At 42.5% G+C, this 19,842-nt stretch overlaps 1 protein-coding gene across 1 annotated transcript in view; it reads right to left on the bottom strand.

Annotated features, from left to right (window-relative positions):
* Positions 1–6,982: 6,982 nt before the first annotated feature.
* GALNT9 (polypeptide N-acetylgalactosaminyltransferase 9) overlaps positions 6,983–19,842 on the bottom strand; it is a 301,146-nt gene continuing 288,286 nt past the window's right edge. The window contains exons 10-11 of the mRNA XM_088482157.1: positions 9,733–9,900; positions 6,983–8,760 (exon numbers count right to left, since the gene is read on the bottom strand). Of these exons, the coding sequence (XP_088338283.1) occupies positions 8,614–8,760; positions 9,733–9,900 (315 nt within the window). The 3' untranslated portion in view covers positions 6,983–8,613. The remainder of the gene's footprint in view (positions 8,761–9,732; positions 9,901–19,842) is intronic.

Below are 19,842 nucleotides of genomic sequence, written 5' to 3'. Positions count from 1 at the left end.
ACCATTTCTGTGTAACAGAGCAATGCAAAATTGGACTTTGGGACATCAAGTCTGTCCTTCACAGCCTATTAACACAAAGTAACTTTGCACGCCAGCGAAGCTGTCCATCATTTATGTTTTCTCACCACATATTCCCATTGTCGGAATATAACTGTCTTGTACAATCTGCAACTGCTCTGTTGTGCCAATAAATGGAAAGCCAGAAGATTATTAGGCAGAAGGTTTGTAAACATCTTCCGCTGTTTTTTTCATTTTCAACTGCAGGCTCCAGCCTTTTTACTCATCTGATTATATTTCTTCTTTACAATTCAGATCGGGAATGAGATATAAAGAATGTGCACAGAATAAGTAGAAGGAAGTAACAGTGCTGTGAATACTAAACCACACAATAATGGGAAGTGTGTAGCAATAAGTCTGAGGGAAAAAATGCCCATAAAATCCGACTAGGTAAGCAGCATTCTAAAGAGCATCTGCTGACATTCTCCACGTTCTTGAATAGATAAACGCCTTTTAATGTTCGCTGTCCTCTGAAAATGATGGCTCATTGGGTCTTCAGGTGCTAAATATAAATCACTCAGGCATGAGATTCAAATATTGCTAAATGTCGGTACCTGGCATCTCCGGCTTACAATGTAGTCTTTATATAGTTTTGCTCTTAAGTTGATGAAATGCTGCAAAGTCAATAAGTTACTTAGTGCAGATTGTATGTTGGTGTTAAATTAGCATTTAGTTTTCCATCATAAGTATGAAGTTTCCATCATACAGTTATAGGAGAAAAAGGTGACTTCTTGCAATGTGCTCACACCATGTATGCATGCTACCAAAATAACAGCAATATATATATTTGTTAGAAATAAAATAATGTTTTAACTATATTTTGATGGTGATGTGCTGGCTCTATTATGGCCGTGTGTCCAACAGTTCCTTGAATTTGGCTGAGGATTTTTATGACAATACTATTGGTCAGAGGTTCCCAAACCCTGTCCTCAAGGCACCCCAATAGCTCAGGTTTTAGAGATATCCATGGTTGAGCACAGGTGGTTAAAACAAATTGACTAAGGTACTAAATAAGTCACCTGTGGTCAATCATGGATATCCTTAAAACCTGGACTGTTAGGGTGCCTTGAGGATCAAGTTTGGGAACCTCTGCAATAGATCAACGAATCATAAAATGATTTTCAAGAATCTCACGTGACAGCTCTTTCAACTGTGGAGGAGACTTGAAGCCTCTAACTAGCTCAATGAATCAACACAGTGCAGTGATTGTTCAGTGGTTAATATAAGTAACCTGTGAGAAAGGGAGATTTTCTTGCATAGCAATCACTGATTTATGAGTCAATGGAAGGGTCGGGTGTGATAGGAGGAATCACAAGTCCTGACTGAGCTTACAGAGGGCAAAAGGGCAAAAAGTTCAATATTTTGCCCAGCTCCCTCCAAGGCAAATTTAAGTGTATTTTGCTAATGAAGGATTGAAGGACCTGGCATTTCTCCATTGCTAACAAGTTGTGATAGTAAGTAATGTGATGTAACTATAAACACCCTTCTGTATTAATGATTTCTAATAGGAAAATCAAATTTGTCTAGAAAACATTAAAGTAACCATATATGAAATCTGAAGATAAAAATGTCTGTAAATGAAACCTTTATCTTAGCCATCCATGGTACTGCTCGATTGACTCTTAGTTATTGTATAACTCATAAAAGTAACGGGTCCTCTGGGCAGACTTTATTTCAAGAGTAATATTTGATTCTCAGCTTTTAAATGCATTGATTTGAGTCAATCTAATTATGGTGCTTTCAGTACATTATATTATGGAAGGAGCAATTAGGATTCCACTGAGTGTACTGCATAAGGTGTGGGTAAAAAACCTTCATGGTGATAGAAAAATCTGTGATTTTGCACAATAAGAAGCTTTGCGACTAACCACAAACTGGAAACTGCTTCCAAAATTCTTGACTATACATTGACCACTGCAGACTTTTCTATCTGGCTTTCCCCGACTATCTGTCCTCACCCCATTCCATCCAAAATGCTGCAGCAAGATTGATCATCCTCTCTTGCGACTCCACACCCAATGCATCACACTGCACAGCTCTACACTGGTTTCCCACATCCTCCAGAATCAATTTCAAATCACTTACTCCCATGTACAAAGCCATTTCTGACACTGCCCCTTAATTCTACTCAGAAACACTTTCATGCACTCTTAGATCTGTCTTTCATGGCACTATCCACATATGAAGTCCATACCACACCTGATCAAACTAGTCACCAGCTTCACAGCGGTGTATTTACAAAGCAGTGGCTGATGGGTTTGACCTCAAGATTTAAAGTGCCATTAATACTATGTGCAGAGAACGGCATATTTTTCACTTATTATTAGTGCCATTTTATATTTTAAGTTGAAACATACTGCTTTGTAAATATACCCCCGAGTCTGAAAACTCACTTTACTAGACCCTCCCATTTATACTGCTCACACTGGTAGACCATGTCTGCTTTCCCAAATGCTACTGTTAGTCATACCTGCTACGTTCGAGATGCCAGGTGTTGGGATTTCGGCATGGGGCTAATGATAGGCGACGGCATTTAGACGCCTATCGTTAGTCCCATGCTGGGATTTCACTGTAAGGAAGCCGGTTGTCGGCATTTCGAGCGCCGGCTTCCTGACTACATTCCATTCTATCACATCTGCCCTTTTCTCACTAGAGTTTAAGCTCATGATTGCATTTAATAACTACTGTGTATGCCCCTATTTTATGTACACTCTGTATTCCCATTTATACAACTCTGTGTTCAACTGTGGTAACAAACATATTTAACTATTTTTGGAATACATGAACAGCATTATTGTGAAATAACTGATTGTGAGCAGGAGCGGCAACAGAAATCATGGGGCCAGGTACACCCATTTTTTTAGGCCCCCCCATCCCCGAGTCCCTGGCAGGTATATGTCCCTGGGCCTTATCCCCCTTGTTTATATCCAGTCCCCCTGTGTCCCTCCAGCCCTAGCCCCCCTCCTGTCTTTCCATCCCAAGACCCCTTCTGTCCCTCCAACCCCCACACTTACCTTATTCTATGTCTTCTGGCTGTCTGACTCTGATGCATGCGGTTCCTCTGCTCAGTCTTTTAGTGGTGCAGCACGCGTGACATCATGACGCAGGTGTGGAGTTTGACTGGGGCGGTACACCTGTCAAACCGTAACGTAGGTGTCCTAAGGTGAGCTCAGGGAGGACAGAAACCTCCCATGGTGCAGAAGGGCAAGGACATGTGCCGCAACAAACCAAAAAATACTTTATTGCACCGCCCCACTGCCAGTGCAATACAGTGTTTCCCTGCCGGACGCACACAAAACCGCTGCCTGTGTTTGTGCTGCAGGGATCAGCAGGGCCTGTAAATGCCTGCACCCCACTGATCACTATAAGAGCAGCACAGGCAGCTGTTACACTCCGGAGCCCCCTAGGAGCTTGGGGTCCGATACAGTTATGCCCATAGGCCTCCACCCCTGTCATCGGGCCTGGTTGTGAGTAGTAAAGCAAGACCCAGAATCACAGTTTCCGCCAAGCACAGATTCAACTGTATCAGTGGTTCTCACCTCCAACCCTCATCACCTCCAACCCTCATCTGTTTTGAGGGTTTCTGTCTGTGGAAACCGTTAGCATAATTACTGACCTAGCAAAATAGACTAGCTTACCTGTGCATGATTAAAGAAATCAATAAAACACGGCCTGTTGGTGATATTTGATAACTGAAGTTGAGAACCACTGAACTATTTAGTAAAAGTCTGCTTAACATTTCCATTTAACCAACTTCAACAACCATCCACAACAGAGGACCAAAATCTTCTTTCTGAAAAACCTTCCCTACCAATGTCTGATACAGCTACCTTTTTGGTCCATAACATTACAATTAGAAACCTATTAGGTATGTATGTATGTACAGTTCTAGTCAGCTCCTGGAGCAGTGGGGGTTAATATGGCAGATTGTTACAATGGTGCTCGTGGGCATGAGCCATTAGATATGTTTCAGCTTAAATAAATAGTAATTTGGCCACCAGAATGCCTTGTACAAATTATGTGTCATAAGATTAAGTATTTATAGAGTAACAGAAGTTGATTTAAGATTGTGGTATACTGACCTATGTACAGCGCTGCCATATCAGATGGTTTTATATAAGCATTGTTATGCATACTTGCCTACTTTTAATTTTTCCTCCCCGGGAGAAGCAGGTGGGCGGCGATGGAGGGCGGGGCCTGACGTTTTACGTTATTAAGCACCGCTGCCTCTCCATGCTTCAAAACATCACTGCATATACGGTATAAACATATTGAAATACACTAATTCAACAAAAAATCCTTGTTATGGGTAAATGTCTTACACATTTATACAGCAATATGTACATTAATGGATTACTAATACAATAAATAAGAAAAACATAAAAGTACGTTTTGTATCTGGAAAGCTTGAAATGTCAGGTAGAGTATGGGAAAGATTCCTGGACTGCACACCCTAAATATATATATATATATATATATATATATAGCGTTCCCGCTAGGCTGTTTTAGCGGAGAGCGGCGCCCTGCCCTCCTTCTGGAGGGCAAAAAGCACCCTGCCCTACCAGCCTGCGGGAGCCGTTCTCACCCGCGGGACGCAGTGTCCCACTCGGTGTACAAACATGCGGTGACCCGGCATGTCCGTAAGCGCCGGGCACGCCCCCAAGTATGACAAAAAGGGGACGCGTCTTATAGACACGCCCCCTTTTCATAACCACGGCCCCTTTTCGGTCTTCGGCGCGCGCACAAGATTGCCCTCTCTAGCTCCGGCGCCCTGCCTGTGTAGTGTGTTCCCTACACTATATATATAAAATGGGAGGTGCTACCTGATGAGATTAATTGCAGGCACAAAAACAGACAAATCTCAGGTGCACAACGCCAAATTGTTGATAATATATAAATGCAATAAAATTTTGCAATCAATAGAGGTTATGGGCCTACCCACCATATCCAGGTAACCTCTTTAGGGTAGGTCTCTAACATACTAGGGTTCAAATTCAGAGCGCAGGACACCCCCAACCTAGCCCAGCTAAGCCGCCCCAGGGCATAGTAAGAAAAGTGCAGTGTAAAAGAGATAGTTAAGAGCAGACACAGCTGCATATAAAGAATGAAAATAAGAAAAATGTACAGTGAATGGTTATAATGTGTTATAAAAGAAAAATGTGTTATAATGCGGTGCCCTGAAACAGATCAACCAAAGCAATCCAGGGGGACCCATGCCCCAATAATTAACTAAAGTTGCACTACAGTATATAACTTGTAGGACTTACCTAGAATTGTGCCTAATACCAGTGTGCAGAAGAGCCAGTACTAGGAGTGTCGTTCAAAATACTGAATATATAGATATTGTTTATGTCATGTATCAGATCATTCAACTTAATAATTTCTGTGATGGCACACTCATCTACAAAATGAGAAAATAAATTGCCATTGAAGCTAATGCTTAATAAATGATAGCATTACAGTGACTTTCTCCCAAAGAAGTTTAAGTTCACTTTTCTCTGTTTTGCATATGCCAACTTTTAATGGTGTTGTAATGAGCAATTAAACCCAAATGATGGAAGACTAGCTTAGATAAACAGCCCTTGTGTAATGAAAGTAATGAACTAATATTTATTATGAGCTTGGTTATTGCCTCGCAGCTCTGTTATTTGCCGCTCTGATATATGAACTAAGGACAGATGATGTATGATGTTGGTTTTTTCTCTTCCCACATTGGGAGAAAGATGTATCAGGTCCATTTAACTGTGCTGCTCCTGATAATGTTAGTGGAGCCGCGGGGCTGGGCTTTGTGCACATCATTTGACAAACTCTTCAGTAAATACATGAAATAAGCTTTCAATTTTGGTTTTCGGGATGTGCTCCATGAATCTTACTCCTTAACTGTGCTGTCATTTTAGAGATCATAAAAATGTTGCCCCATCAGTGAGTAAATTGTCTCACATAAAATGCATGGTAGTAATTGTAAGGGTAATGTATCGCTTCCAGTACAGTACTGTGCACACTAACATTTTCCAATAACTGTAATAGACTGTAGCAACAAATGTAATGCAGCCATGTGATCAATACATCTAATGACATTACAGTGTTGTATTGAAACTCCAGATTAATAAATACCATCACCCATCTTTTATGATCAGTTGCATTATGGTGATTAAATAGGTGACTTCTTTTTCCCAGCTCTATATTAGAGAGGATGATCACACAGTCACAATAAAACAGTATCAAATTTGCACCTGTACAAAGCATTTAACAATGCAATGGAGCAGATGCAATTTCATTTATTTTGCATACAGTTAATATACTGCATGATTTTGAATGTAAAACAATACAGTGCTGAGAAGCTTTATTTTTACCTTGCAACTTAAACCTGTGTTACAACATCCCAGCACTATATCTGTCTGCACCCTTTAAATTCCAAATGGGAAAAAAATTCCCATAACAACATTAGTCATCCACACATTAGTGCTGACTTTCACAAAATGAGGAAAGAGGAAGTCCCTAGAACTCCCCTTTTGAGACATCCAATAACAAGCTTTTCCCCCAGACTGGCCACTTTTGATTGGTCTGGTGCTGAAGTCAGGGCGGAGTCATTGTTTTTTTTTTAGCTGTAATATTGGGGTCCTCTGTGTAGCCTGATAAAAAGACTTCTGACACAAAAGTACAGTCATTTCGGGATTTCTAGTTTGAGCATGGATAATACAATATTAATTTAAAAACTTTTTTTGATAGGTAACGCAAATTAATTGTTGAAGCCCTGGTATAAATCTTGTGTACTGTACATCTTTTATTCACTTGCCCTCACTTGTGAAACAGAAATAAGCTTATTTTCTTCATGCCTGATCGAAACTCTTCTGAAGTGGATTTAGTGTTGTTGCCGTCTATGTTGACTACAAATAAAATTTAGCATGACACAATCTCCGGTAGACATTTTAATTGTGTGCAGAGTTTCAGGAATTGAAAGGGTTACTCAATTAACATACTGATTTAAAAGACCCTCTTGTAAATTTTATGTCAATCCAAGCAATGTGAATCACAAAGTTTAGAAAAGTGACAAATGCTTTGTCTTTGTCTGATGATAACACAATAATCTCCATTGGACAAGTGCTTAAAGGCAGGATAAGATACAGTTGTAATTGTATGGCAGAAAACAAGAAGAAAAACTCATTTAAGTCAAGCCACAAATTTTTTCTATATGTGGTGCTACAATGTTGTTTTAATGAAACCCCCATGGCTTCCAATATTAATGTTTCTCTTTATTCACAAACAGATTGTTGTGAAGGAAGCAGCAAGAACCGCTTGATGCAATTTAATATTTGTTATCATATTTGTCTCAGTACTAGAGAATTGTTATTGTCTCTAACTTTTTTTTCTGCGTGAAGTCTCATTGGACGTCTCTTCTGTTCTCGAGTAACCGCCTACCCGGGAATCACAATGCTCACTTTCAGTAGTAAGATTTCAATGACGTGAGCAGTGTGTTATTCATGAATATTCATGCAGCTGAGGGTTGTGTGAGCAAAATGGAACTGGCCATCCATGTCACCAGAAATAGCTAGTGATATAAGTCCAGTAACCTTCATTAAATAACAACTTATTATGCATTAAGGGGATAGGATTTATCCTGGCTGGTAATTTCTTTATGTATTGAGCTGTTCTTATTTTCTCACGTGTCTTGATAAAAATTTACATTGTGTTGTGATTTGTAATAATTATTTTTAACCCCTCACTGCATCAATATTGTCTCATATAAATACTGATTGATCTCTTATGTGAGATGACTGGTGAATAATCTGACTTGCACTTATAAAGTGATGAATGAGGTTCTCCCTCTTAAACTAATAAAGATGCTGGTGTTTATAAACCTATGTATAGAAAGAGAGCCACAGGTAATGTGATTGTATATAGCAAGTGTAAGCATTATCTCAATACAATCTACTTAAGAGTAAATTTGTGTCTGAGGGCACAATTATATTTTGCAACTGTAACTGCAGAACATAAGAGGAACTCTATTCTCTGTGTCTTAATTATTTCTGTGCACTATCTGCACAATTAACACTTGCAGACATTTAATAAAACTTTGGGGTATTAACAACAAATAGATTCCTTGCCCATTGGGGATTATTGCTTACTTACATTTGCATCTTATTTACATATTATTTAGCACAATTAATCACACATGCTGATGCGAGGGATGCTCTGTTCTTTTGTATAGGAAGTACAATAAAAAGGCACATGATATTTGTAGGAATTGTGCACCAGTTCGTAACACAATATCTACCAGCAGAAAGAAGCTTTTCACTTATATCCTTCTAAATACAAACGTAAACTCTTCTCTTTTAAACCTCCAGCTGTGAAGTGCTCTGTCCGTCCCTTTCTTTTGGTATTTCCACACATGATCCATGACATCTAATCCACTTAGTGGAAGAGCTAGTATCATGGAATGTTCAGTGGTCCATGAACAGATGGTGGAAAATGTCCTCTTTCCTTGTGTTTAACCAAGAAGGTATTTCTGTATGTATATCCCAGGTCTAAATGGAACACCCCTTCTTTCCATAGGCATCAATTTCGACCATGTTTTATCCAGTTTCTTATAATCCATTTCTGTCCTGAGCATCGCTGCACCACCAGTCTAAGTCCAAAATTTGCATCCTTGGACATCTCGACTTCCAGACAGCGACCTGTGTCTCTGCTGACAATGGGGCTATTCTGTATAAAGCAGAGAGAATACAAACTGTTATTTCTCATTTCATACATCTTAGGGTAAGAATACATTATGAGAGAATTCATTATTGGAAAAGGAAAGTATAAGTCATGCATTTGTACAGTACAAATTACAAAGAAAATTGAGTAGATAAAAAAACAAACTATTTTGTATACTATTATGTTAATTAATCATAGTGTTGTACTGAGACCGGTGCTAATCAAACCATCCAGGTACACTGCCCCAACACAGTGCTATTATATGTACAAACAAACTATATAACAATATAAAATCAACCAGGAGCCTTATCTGTAGCCCTCGAGATTAAGAATATTTGTTCTCTTGATATCAATGTACAATCACAGTTTTGTTAACTAAGTTAGCCCCCACAATCCAGGAGGTCAAAAAACACCCAAAAGTTTGGCAACCTCTAAGACAGTGTTTCCCAACCTCAGTCCTCATGGAACCTTAACAGTGCATGTTTTCCATCGCTCCTTGCTGGAGCGCAGGTGTATTCATTACTGAAATACATTTCTAGACAACATCCAAGCAATGTAACTTTACATACATAAAAATGATATCTGTAATAATTATAAAACTAATATCCACTCACTCATGACTTATTTACATCATAAAACATTATACTATTGAAAACAATGGTACTAAAAGGGTAGGAAGTTGAACTTTGATAGTCACAGTGCACCTTCTAAAGAATTTCTTGTCCTGTGCCAATCGTGGTAGCCTGTAAGTGTGGCAAGGCTTCATTGGGTGTGTTTCGTAAATCAGGTCACTTGTATCACACTAAATGTATCTATATTGTGTGGTAATGGAAAATGATCCTTTGAAATAGATGTATAGGATACCTTTTATGAAACAGGCCAGTTTCTGTAAATGTATAGTACTGCTCAAAAACATACCTAATCACTACAGTATTTTCTGCTTTCTAAATAATGGCTTCACATGTAACAACTTCTCACCTGTGTAAAATCCCAGAGTTTTTGAGTCGGTCTCAGGATGTCTTCACATTTCTTGAGAGTGGGGATTCTTCCTTTGCCGTCATCAATTAGACACTTTGTATCAGGTAGGAAGGAAGTTGAGCCCAGGGGACCTAACTGCAGCAGACCCTCTGAGCTGTAACGTACCAGCTGCACCAAAACAAATGGAAAAAATGGGTCACAGTCTGTTCTGCAAACTGTTAGCAGTGAATGCTGTATCACATTGGGGTTCATGCAGAAATTACATCTGCAAAATAATTATTTTACTTAGTCTGAAGCAATATAAAATATATGTATATGTGTAAAAACATATTTATGTGTGTGACTGTGTATCATCACAGTTACACAAGAAGCACATCATGTGATAGTTACAACAGTCTGAATTGGGCGCACATAGTATCCTAGTTTTACGTGTCATGTAGTTGCATCATTGGGATTACAAAGACTGCACTCTGAGCTAGGCACAAGTTATATGGTTATATATTATGGAATCTGAGTGTATTTAGCAGCCTGTATACTTGCATGATTGTAGTTAAGGTTAATGCACAATGCAAATCCACTTAATACATTATTTTGCTGCAGTCTATTTTCTTTTACAGATTTTTGATAGGACTTATGAGTCTTCTCCTGAACTGACCTCACAAAACAGTTAGGAGCAAGGAAATGTGTTACACCAATACCAATTGTTGTGAGAACTACTGTTTTGATGGGCCGTTGATTACTCTATGAATACACTGCTCTGTTTTACACATTTACTTTGCTTTTATGCATATTGAAATACAACATCAAGTTCAAAGTCCATATCATAGAATAAGCCAGATCTTTTTCTTCCTATATTATTGTATAATAACTGTCCATTAATAGCATACATTGTGAATTGCTCTTATTTATGACCATAGCGGGTAACTCAGCACCAATCACAGGGCAGGACAGCACCATACAGACAGTGATCATTGTAGCATTAAAAAGAAAAAAATGGAACAAGTGGCATTCTGAAAAATGGCAATACAGACTCCCTAGCCTCAAATGCCATAAACACCCAAGCTGATTTGTCTGTGTCGTCCTATCCATGTACCTGACTGGGAAGAAAAAAATTAAAAAATAATGTAACAAGTGAGCACCTATAGTACTAAGTGTAGGTGTAGGACAATTTGGTCTGGGTGTGGATATCTTTAGTCATCTTTGCAGATCAATAAAGTAGGTGCAGGCAATGGTCTTGGGTCACCTGCAATCTGACTCTTTTACTTGGAGGCCAGTAATGACCATATCATACCTACCAACCATCCCAAATTCAGCGGTAAAGTTCTGATTTAAGGACTTTATCTCACTGTCATGATCAAGTCTGCAATGTCCTGATCTGCCTATCAATTGAGAGGTACAGTATGACCATTCACTGATGTTCTGCATAGCAGACCAACGATGGACGGGTGCCATACACAGTAGTGAAATAGTGAATGCATGGTATAGAAAGGGTAGAAGGGGCACTTTTCACTGCTAGACACACACCTTGGGTCATGCCACCTCTCCCAATCCAGGCTCGCAATATTGTAGGTGGTATGCAATGTTAGAGATGATGTGTGTGCAGGTGTTGATACTGAGAAGTTATATAGACACACACCAGGAGATGATTCAACTCTGAACAGCTCAGTTAATTAATCAGTGATGTTGGTTTACTGAAGGATAGCAGGTACAGCTGTTCTCACTGTTACATGTACACTGGTATTGGAGTGAAGCTTGAGCGGAGTGGGGTCCTTTACAGCTCACCAATCAGTGAGTGTATGCTGCAAATGGGTAGTGGTACAGGGATATTGCTTTATATCAGGTAATGATTAGGTCTCTCACATGGAGCTAAGTAGGAGACTACTGTCTCCCACCATGTCACTCACACACAGTACTAAAAAGGCTGCAGTCACATGTGCAGCAGTTAATCAGGTTGGAGAACAGACCTCCTTACAGACTCTGGGCCTGATTCAGACCCGGTCGCAAGCGCTGAGCACTCGCAACCGGGTCGATGGTGGCCCACAGCGCATACGCATGACGGAGCCGGCTCCGTCATACACATGCGCGAGACCCAGTTAGCCACGGGCAATCCGTCGCTCAGGGTCTTGCACCAAAGGGGGCGAGCTGTCGATGTTGAGTGACGGGCCGGGGGGGTGGCTGCCCAAACGGAGGCGTTCCCATGAGAATGCCTGCCATTTGGGGGCGGCCCCACTGACATCATGAGTGATGTCAGTGGAGAGATTCTGGCTCTGTTAGAGCCAAAATCTCTCTGGGGCTTGCGGCCACGAGACCCTACCACAAGGGTCTCGTCGCAAGCCCGATGGTCACGATGGACTTGACCATCGTGACCATCATCATGGCCGCTCGCAATAGCTGTGGGTGGTCACCCACAGCTATGCGAGCGGCCAAGAGACCGAACCAAATCAAAAAAGCCCGGCCCTGATTCAGAGCGAGCACTCTGTCAGAGCAAGCGGCTCTGAATCAGGCCCGCTGTGTCCTAATGCCCAGCATGTATGCACAGTGAGGCCTTCTAATATATATATATATATATATATATTAGGGGTGAGCGGGTTCGGATTTCTGAAATCCGAACCCCCCCGAGGCCCCCCGATCCGAGGCAGATCCGAGTCAGGCTCGACTTTTCCCGCCTGACTCGGATCTGAAATCGAGGCAAAACGTCATCATCCAGCCTTCCGAGACTCGCGGGTTTTGGAACCTATATAAGGTACCCGCGTCGGCGCCATTTTCTCACTTGGCTGTGGACAGTGAAGAGGGAGGGTGGGAGTTAGGGCTGGCTGGGCTGTGTAGTGTAGTGTAGTGCAGAGTAGTGTTGTGCTGAGCTGTGCTGTGCTGCGCTGTGCTGCTGTTGTCCGCTACTTCAAAGTCCATAGGGGCTGGCTGGACTGTGTTGTGCAGTCAGTTCTCCATAGGGGCTGTGTCCACTCCAAAGTCCTGTGCAGTGTCCCAGTCCTAAAGTGGTGCTGTAGTGTTGTCCAGGGGGTGCTCTGTCCATCAGGGGTGCTCCCACCAAGTGCTAAAAAAATTATATTTTTTGTGTGTTTGTGAATTGTGTGCGCAGTAGCCGCACGTGCATCAACAAAGTAGTGCCAAGCGTGCGCCTGTGTCATAAGTAAAGGGCCGGCTGGCTTGACCGTTAAAGGGTGCAGTAACCCCCAAAGTACACTCCAGTCCAAACCAAAAAAAAAATTATTTTCTGTGTTTGTGAATTGTGTGCGCAGTAGCCGCACGTGCATCAACAAAGTAGTGCCAAGCGTGCGCCTGTGTCATAAGTAAAGGGCCGGCTGGTTTGACCGTTAAAGGGTGCTGTAACCCCCAAAGTACACTCCAGTCCAAACCAAAAAAAAAAATATTTTCTGTGTTTGTGAATTGTGTGCGCAGTAGCCGCACGTGCATCAACACAGTAGTGCCAAGCGTGCGCCTGTGTCATAAGTAAAGGGCCGGCTTGCTTGACCGTCAAAGGGTGCTGTAACCCCCAAAGTACACTCCAAACCAAAAAAATATATATTTTCTGTGTTTGTGAATTGTGTGCGCAGTAGCCGCACGTGCATCAACAAAGTAGTGCCAAGCGTGCGCCTGTGTCATAAGTAAAGGGCCGGCTGGCTTGACCGTTAAAGGGTGCTGTAACCCCCAAAGTACACTCCAAACCAAAAAAATATATATTTTCTGTGTTTGTGAATTGTGTGCGCAGTAGCCGCACGTGCATCAACAAAGTAGTGCCAAGCGTGCGCCTGTGTCATAAGTAAAGGACCGGTTGGCTTGACCGTTAAAGGGTGCTGTAACCCCCAAAGTACACTCCAGTCCAAACCAAAAAAATATATATTTTCTGTGTTTGTGAATTGTGTGCGCAGTAGCCGCACGTGCATCAACAAAGTAGTGCCAAGCGTGCGCCTGTGTCATAAGTAAAGGGCCGGCTGGCTTGACCGTTAAAGGGTGCTGTAACCCCCAAAGTACACTCCAAACCAAAAAAATATATATTTTCTGTGTTTGTGAATTGTGTGCGCAGTAGCCGCACGTGCATCAACAAAGTAGTGCCAAGCGTGCGCCTGTGTCATAAGTAAAGGACCGGCTGGCTTGACCGTTAAAGGGTGCTGTAACCCCCAAAGTACACTCCAGTCCAAACCAAAAAAATATATATTTTCTGTGTTTGTGAATTGTGTGCGCAGTAGCCGCACGTGCATCAACAAAGTAGTGCCAAGAGTGCGCCTGTGTCATAAGTAAAGGGCCAGCTGGCTTGACCGTTAAAGGGTGCTGTAACCCCCAAAGTACACTCCAGTCCAAACCAAAAAAAAAATATTTTCTGTGTTTGTGAATTGTGTGCGCAGTAGCCGCACGTGCATCAACAAAGTAGTGCCAAGCGTGCGCCTGTGTCATAAGTAAAGGGCCGGCTGGCTTGACCGTTAAAGGGTGCTATAACCCCCAAAGTACACTCCAGTCCAAACCAAAAAAAAAATTATTTTCTGTGTTTGTGAATTGTGTGCGCAGTAGCAGCACGTGCATCAACAAAGTAGTGCCAAGCGTGCGCCTATGTAATAAGTAAAGGGCCGGCTGGCTTGACCGTTAAAGGGTGCTGTAACCCCCAAAGTACACTCCAAACCAAAAAAATATATATTTTCTGTGTTTGTGAATTGTGTGCGCAGTAGCCGCACGTGCATCAACAAAGGAGCAGCGACAACCGTGCGCCTGTGTCCCATAAGTAAAGAGCCGGCTGGCTCATTTCTTAAAGGCTGGTGTAACCCACAAAGTGCACTACTGTCCAGCAAAAATAAAAAAATATTTTCTGTGTTTAGCCGCACGTATATATCAAATCGATATAACATAAATGGAGGACCAAACTTTCTCCGATAAAAATAAAATAGAGAAAGATCAAGAACCACTTCCTCCTAGTGCTGAAGCTGCTGCCACTAGTCATGACATAGACGATAACATGCCATCAACGTCGTCTGCCAAGGCCGATGCCCAATGTCATAATAGAGGGCACATACAATCCCAAATGACAAAGTTCAGGAAAATGACCTTGAAAAAAACATTTAAATCAGCTGAAGAGAAACGTAAACTTGCCAATATGCCATTTACGACACGGAGTGGCAAGGAACGGCTAAGGTCGATCCCTAGTATGTTCATGACTAGTGGTTCAGCTTCACATGACGATGGAAGCCCTCCTCCCACTAAAAAAATCAAAAGAGTTAAGCTGGCAAAAGCACAGCGAAGAACTGTGCTTTCTAAGAAGATATCACAAATCCCCATGGAGAGTCCAAGTGTGGTGGTGGTTGCGATGCCTGACCTTCCCAGCACTGGACGGGAAGAGGTGGCTCTTTCCACCATTTGCACGCCCCCTGCAAGTGCTGAAAGGAGCACCCACAGTCCACTTGCTGATATGCAAATTGAAGATGTCACTGTTGAAGTACAACAGGATGAGGATACTGGTGTAGCTGGCGCTGAGGAGGAAGTTGGCTAGGAGGATTATGATGGTGATGTGGTTTGTTTAAATCAGGCTCCGGGGGAGACAGTTGTTGTCCGTGGGATGAAAAAGCCCATCACGGTCATGCCTGGGCAGAAGACCAAACATTCCACCTCTTTGGTCTGGCAATATTTCTATCCAAATCCGGACAACAACTGTCTTGCCATATGTACCTTATGTAAAGGTGGAATAAGTAGGGGTAGGGACGTTAGCCACCTAGGAACATCCTCCCTTATACGGCACCTCCAGCGCGTTCATAATAAGTTACTGTCAAGTTCAGAAACTTTGGCTAAGACCTTAAGCAGTCCAGGGACACCTAAATCCCGTTGTCCTGTTGTATCCAAGCGCCTGCAAACCACACCGTCAACTCCCTCCTCGTCAATTTCCTCCTTAGTCAGGATCGGAAGTAGTCCTGCAGGCCATGTCACTGGCATGACTGACTCTCCTATCCCGGATTCCTCCGGAGGATCCTGCATTGCTACGCCTCCTGCTGCCGCTGCTGCTGTTGCTGCTGCTGGGAGTCGTTCATCATCCCAGAGAGGAAGTAGGAACACCACTACTTTTACTAAACAATTGACCCTCCAACAGTCCTTAGCGAGGAGGATGAAGTACGACAGCAGTCATCCTGAAGCAAAACGTATAACTGAGGCCTTGACTGCTATGTTGGTGTTAGACGTGCGTCCGGTATCCGCCATTAGTGCAGTGGGATTTAGACAATTGATGGAGGTAGTGTGTCCCCGGTTCCAAATCCCGTCTAGATTCCACTTCACTAGGCAGGCGATACCGAGACTGTACAGAAACGTCAGAAAAAGTGTCCTCAGTGTCCTGAAAAATGCCGTTATACCCAATGTCCACTTAACCACGGACATGTGGACAAGTGGAACAGGGCAGACTAAGGACTATATGACTGTGACAGTCCACTGGGTAGATGTATCACCTTACGCAGCAACAGCAGCAGCGTCACCAGTCGCAGCATCTCAGAAACGCCAGCTCGTTCCAAGGCAGGCTACGCTGTGTATCACCGGTTTCAGTAAGAGACACACTGCCGACAACCTCTTAGAGAAACTGGGGGAAATCATCGCCCAGTGGCTTACCCCACTTAGACTCTCCTGGGGATTTGTGATATCTGACAACGCCACCAATATTGTGCGGGCATTACATCTGGGCAAATTCCAGCATGTCCCATGTTTTGCTCACACAATAAACTTGGTGGTGCAGAATTTTCTGAAAAGCGACAGGGGCGTGCAGGAGACGCTTTGGGTGGCCCGAAAAATTTCTGGCCACTTTCGCCATTCAGCGTCTGCGTGCCGAAGACTGGAGCGCCAGCAAACACTCTTGAACCGGCCCCGCCATCACCTGAAGCAAGAGGTTGTGACGCGGTGGAACTCAACCCTCTATATGCTTCAGAGGATGGAGGAGCAGCAAAAGGCCATTCAAGCCTATACATCCACCTATGACATAGGCAAAGGAGGGGGTATGCACCTGACTCAAGCGCAGTGGAGAATGATTTCCGTGTTGTGCAAGGTTCTCCAGCCCTTCGAACTTGCCACACGTGAAGTCAGTTCAGACACTGCCAGCTTGAGTCAGGTCATTCCCCTCATCAGGCTTTTGCAGAAGCAGCTGGAGAAAGTGAAGGAGGAGCTAAGACGGAGCGATTCCGCTTGGCATGTGGGACTTGTGGATGAAGCCCTTCATTCGCTTTGCCAGGATTCCAGGGTGGTCAATCTGTTGAAATCAGACCACTACATTTTGGCCACCGTGCTCGATCCTAGGTTTAAAGCCTATGTGGTCTCTCTCTTTCCGGCCGACACAAGCCTGCAGAGGTGCAAAGACCTGCTGGTGAACACACTGTCAGCTGAAGCGGAACGTGACACGTCAACAGCTCCTTCTTCATTTTCTCCCGCAACTGGGGCTGCCAGGAAAAAACTTAGGTATCCTAAGCAACCCGCTGGCGGTGATGCAGGGCAGGCAGGACCAAGTTTGGACATCTGGTCCGGACTGAAGGACCTGGCAACAATTTCTGACATGTCTACTGTCACTGCATATGATACTGTCACCATTGACAGAATGGTGGAGGATTACATCGGTGACAGCATCCAAGTAGGCATGTCAGACAGTCCATACCTGTACTGGCAGGGAAAAGAGGCAATTTGGAGGCCCCTGTACAAACTGGCTCTATTTTACCTGAGTTGCCCCCCCTCCAGTGTGTACTCCGAAAGAGTGTTTAGTGCAGCCGGGAACCTTGTCAGCGAAAGGCGTAGGAGGTTGCTTCCACAGAATGTGGAGAAGATGATGTTCATCAAAATGAATTATCAACTCTTCCAGGGAGACCAGCCTCCAGAACGTACAGAGGGACCTGTGGTGGTGGATTCAAGTGGGGACGAGTTAATACTTTGTGAGGATGAGGATGTACACACTGAAGAGGGTGAGGAATCGGTGGATGAGGAGGATGAGGATGACATCTTGCCTCCGTAGAGCCAGTTTGTGCAGGGACAGATTAATTGCCAGCTTGTTTTGTGGGGGCCCAAACGAACCAATCATTTCAGCCACAGTCGTGTGGCAGACCCTGGCGCTGAAATGATTGGTTTGTTAAAGTGTGCATGTCCTGTTTATACAACATAAGGGTGGGTGGGAGGGCCCAAGGACAATTCCATCTTGCACCTCTTTTTTTTCTTTGCATTATGTACAGTTTGGGGCCTAGTTTTTCAAACTGCCATCCTGTCTGCCACTGCAGTATTACGCCTAGATGGGTCACGTGTTTGTGCCGCCCACTCGTGTCGCTTAGCATAGTCATCCAGCTACCTTGGTGCAACCTTTTGGACATAAAAACACTATTGTGAGGTGTGAGGTGTTCAGAATAGACTGGAAATGAGTGGAAATTAAGGTTATTGAGGTTAATAATAGCATAGGAGCAGAAACACCTACAAATTCTGTGATTTTAGCTGTTTTTATGCTTTTTTAAAAAAAAATGCAGATCCAAAACACAAAACCCAGAACCCAAAACACGGAAGGGTGGTTTTGGCAAAACCAATCCAGATCCAAAACACGAAGAAAGATCCAGATCCAAAACCAAAACACGAAAAGTGGCCGGTGCACACCCCTAATATAAATATATATATATATATATAAATATATATATATATATATATATTTATATTACAAGATGTATTGGAGTGATTTAATGCCAGGTGAGAATTTCAGTTAGTGTCTGGCTGCAAGGCCCAACACGCCAAATGAATCTACTCAAGTAGAAATAGCAATACATATATAATATTTAACAAAGGGAAAGCCTACAAGCCCTGTAATACTTCTTATCCTACATTTGTCAACCACAAATTCAGGTTTTGGTGTGGCACCCTTCAAAGTTTGGCTGTGGTGTGCAATACCATCCCTGTTGTAGTTTCATTCATTTATACTTCACTTTAAGGATATATAAAGCTAATAATAAAAAGATTTGTGTGTGAGCAAATACTTTAAAATTAGCTAGTTCATGATCTCTCTAACTCATATACTACAGAGAAACTGTAAAACCAGCAATTATCTTCCCTTTTTTACTTACTTTGTAAGAACCGGACAAAGCATGGTTTTCAAAATGAGAATTCAACATATGCCACTGATATATTCTTGTGGGTGGATGGAAATAGACAATACAAAGTTGAAATGCTCAGTCTAATCCCCAAGCATTGCATACAGACCAGGATCTTAGGAAAATCTGGGCTCAAGAACAAGTGGAGTGGATCAATCAAGATAAATGAGTCACTGGCTGTTTGAGCCATGTGCTCAAGAAGGGATTATGGTAGGACTCTGAGGAGTACACTTGGTCACTGTAGGTTGACAGGCATTCTTTAGCCCATCTCAGACACAATACTTGCAGTCCCTTGCTTTGCATGCCATTGTTAGATCTGAGAACCACATCATGCAGAAAAAGGCTGTTGGTTACATTTCCACTATAACTTGCTTCTCTGGCAAGATATAGTAAAACTCTTCTATTTTGTCTGATAATATTCAGCTAAACATGCAAATGCAACCTCTCCAGTATCTGTCAACCTGAATTTTCCCACAAAAGGAAGAATAAACAACAGCGAGAAATATCTTTGCTGAGAAGACGACACTCACAAATAGCCATTATGAAAACAAAGTGTTCAGCTGAGCGTTATCTTAAATTTATAGGGCAGCGCTGCTGTTGGTAATAGACCAATTTATGCTTGGGTAAATATAACTAAACAGACAGGGAATGCTATTAAGATATGTTGTGACAATAAACCACAGGAGAGAGTATTATTTTATAGATGCTGAAAAGCCCAAGTTGGTATTTTTCATGTCTTAATTACATAAATACACATATCTTTTCATTGCTTGAATAAATTATAACCCATTTATTAAGTTATGCATAAGTCTTTTTTATAGAGAAAAACGTAGGTGAGACACCCAATGGCAAATATAAGTCAATTCCAGTCAGACATAAGGTGGCCATACACAAAGTTGGGTATGATTCAGAGATGTTCGCTATTCTGATGTTCACACAGTTAAGCGACTAATGGCCGTCCGCATATCCGTATCTGAGCTGCACTGTGCATGCATAGTACATTACCATAGTCGCATCCAGGTAACTT

The sequence above is a fragment of the Taudactylus pleione genome, unplaced genomic scaffold, assembly GCF_031769625.1.
Source record: "Taudactylus pleione unplaced genomic scaffold, aTauple2 ptg000282l, whole genome shotgun sequence".
Lineage (NCBI taxonomy): Eukaryota > Metazoa > Chordata > Amphibia > Anura > Myobatrachidae > Taudactylus > Taudactylus pleione.
The sequence above is the reverse complement of the archived record's forward strand: the minus strand, read 5'-3'. Positions and strand labels throughout refer to the sequence as shown.